The following is a 392-nucleotide window of genomic DNA, read 5'->3' on the forward strand; positions in this document are numbered from 1 at the left end:
CCGCCCCTTCGTCACCATCTGGAACATCCCCACAGAGCGCTGTGCCGAGAAGTACAATGTTACCCTCAACCTGGAGGTCTTTGATGTGTTGGCCAATGACCAGCAGTCCTTCATCGGGCAGGACATCACCCTGTTCTACAGCAAGGAGCTGGGGCTCCTCCCCTACTACACATCTGAGGGGATGCCAGTGAACGGAGGGCTCCCCCAAAATGCCAGCCTGCAGGCCCACCTCCAGCAGGCCACCCGGGACATCAAGGTCACCCTGCCCACCCTGCCCAGCCCTGCCTACAGCGGACTGGCTGTCATCGACTGGGAGAAGTGGCGCCCGCTGTGGGTCCGCAACTGGGCCTCCATGGACATCTACCAGCAGCAGTCGGAGGAGCTGGTGCGGC

General features: G+C 62.2%; 1 protein-coding gene across 1 annotated transcript in view; it reads left to right on the forward strand.

The window, feature by feature from the left end:
* Positions 1 to 4: 4 nt before the first annotated feature.
* Positions 5 to 392, forward strand: part of LOC104407594 (hyaluronidase-1-like) — a gene marked incomplete at its 5' end in the record, with an annotated part of 1,399 nt that continues 1,011 nt past the window's right edge. The window contains one exon of the mRNA XM_010016918.1: positions 5 to 385. Within this exon, the coding sequence (XP_010015220.1) occupies positions 5 to 385 (381 nt within the window). The remainder of the gene's footprint in view (positions 386 to 392) is intronic.

The sequence above is a fragment of the Nestor notabilis genome, unplaced genomic scaffold (assembly GCF_000696875.1).
Source record: "Nestor notabilis isolate BGI_N333 unplaced genomic scaffold, ASM69687v1 scaffold18016, whole genome shotgun sequence".
Lineage (NCBI taxonomy): Eukaryota > Metazoa > Chordata > Aves > Psittaciformes > Psittacidae > Nestor > Nestor notabilis.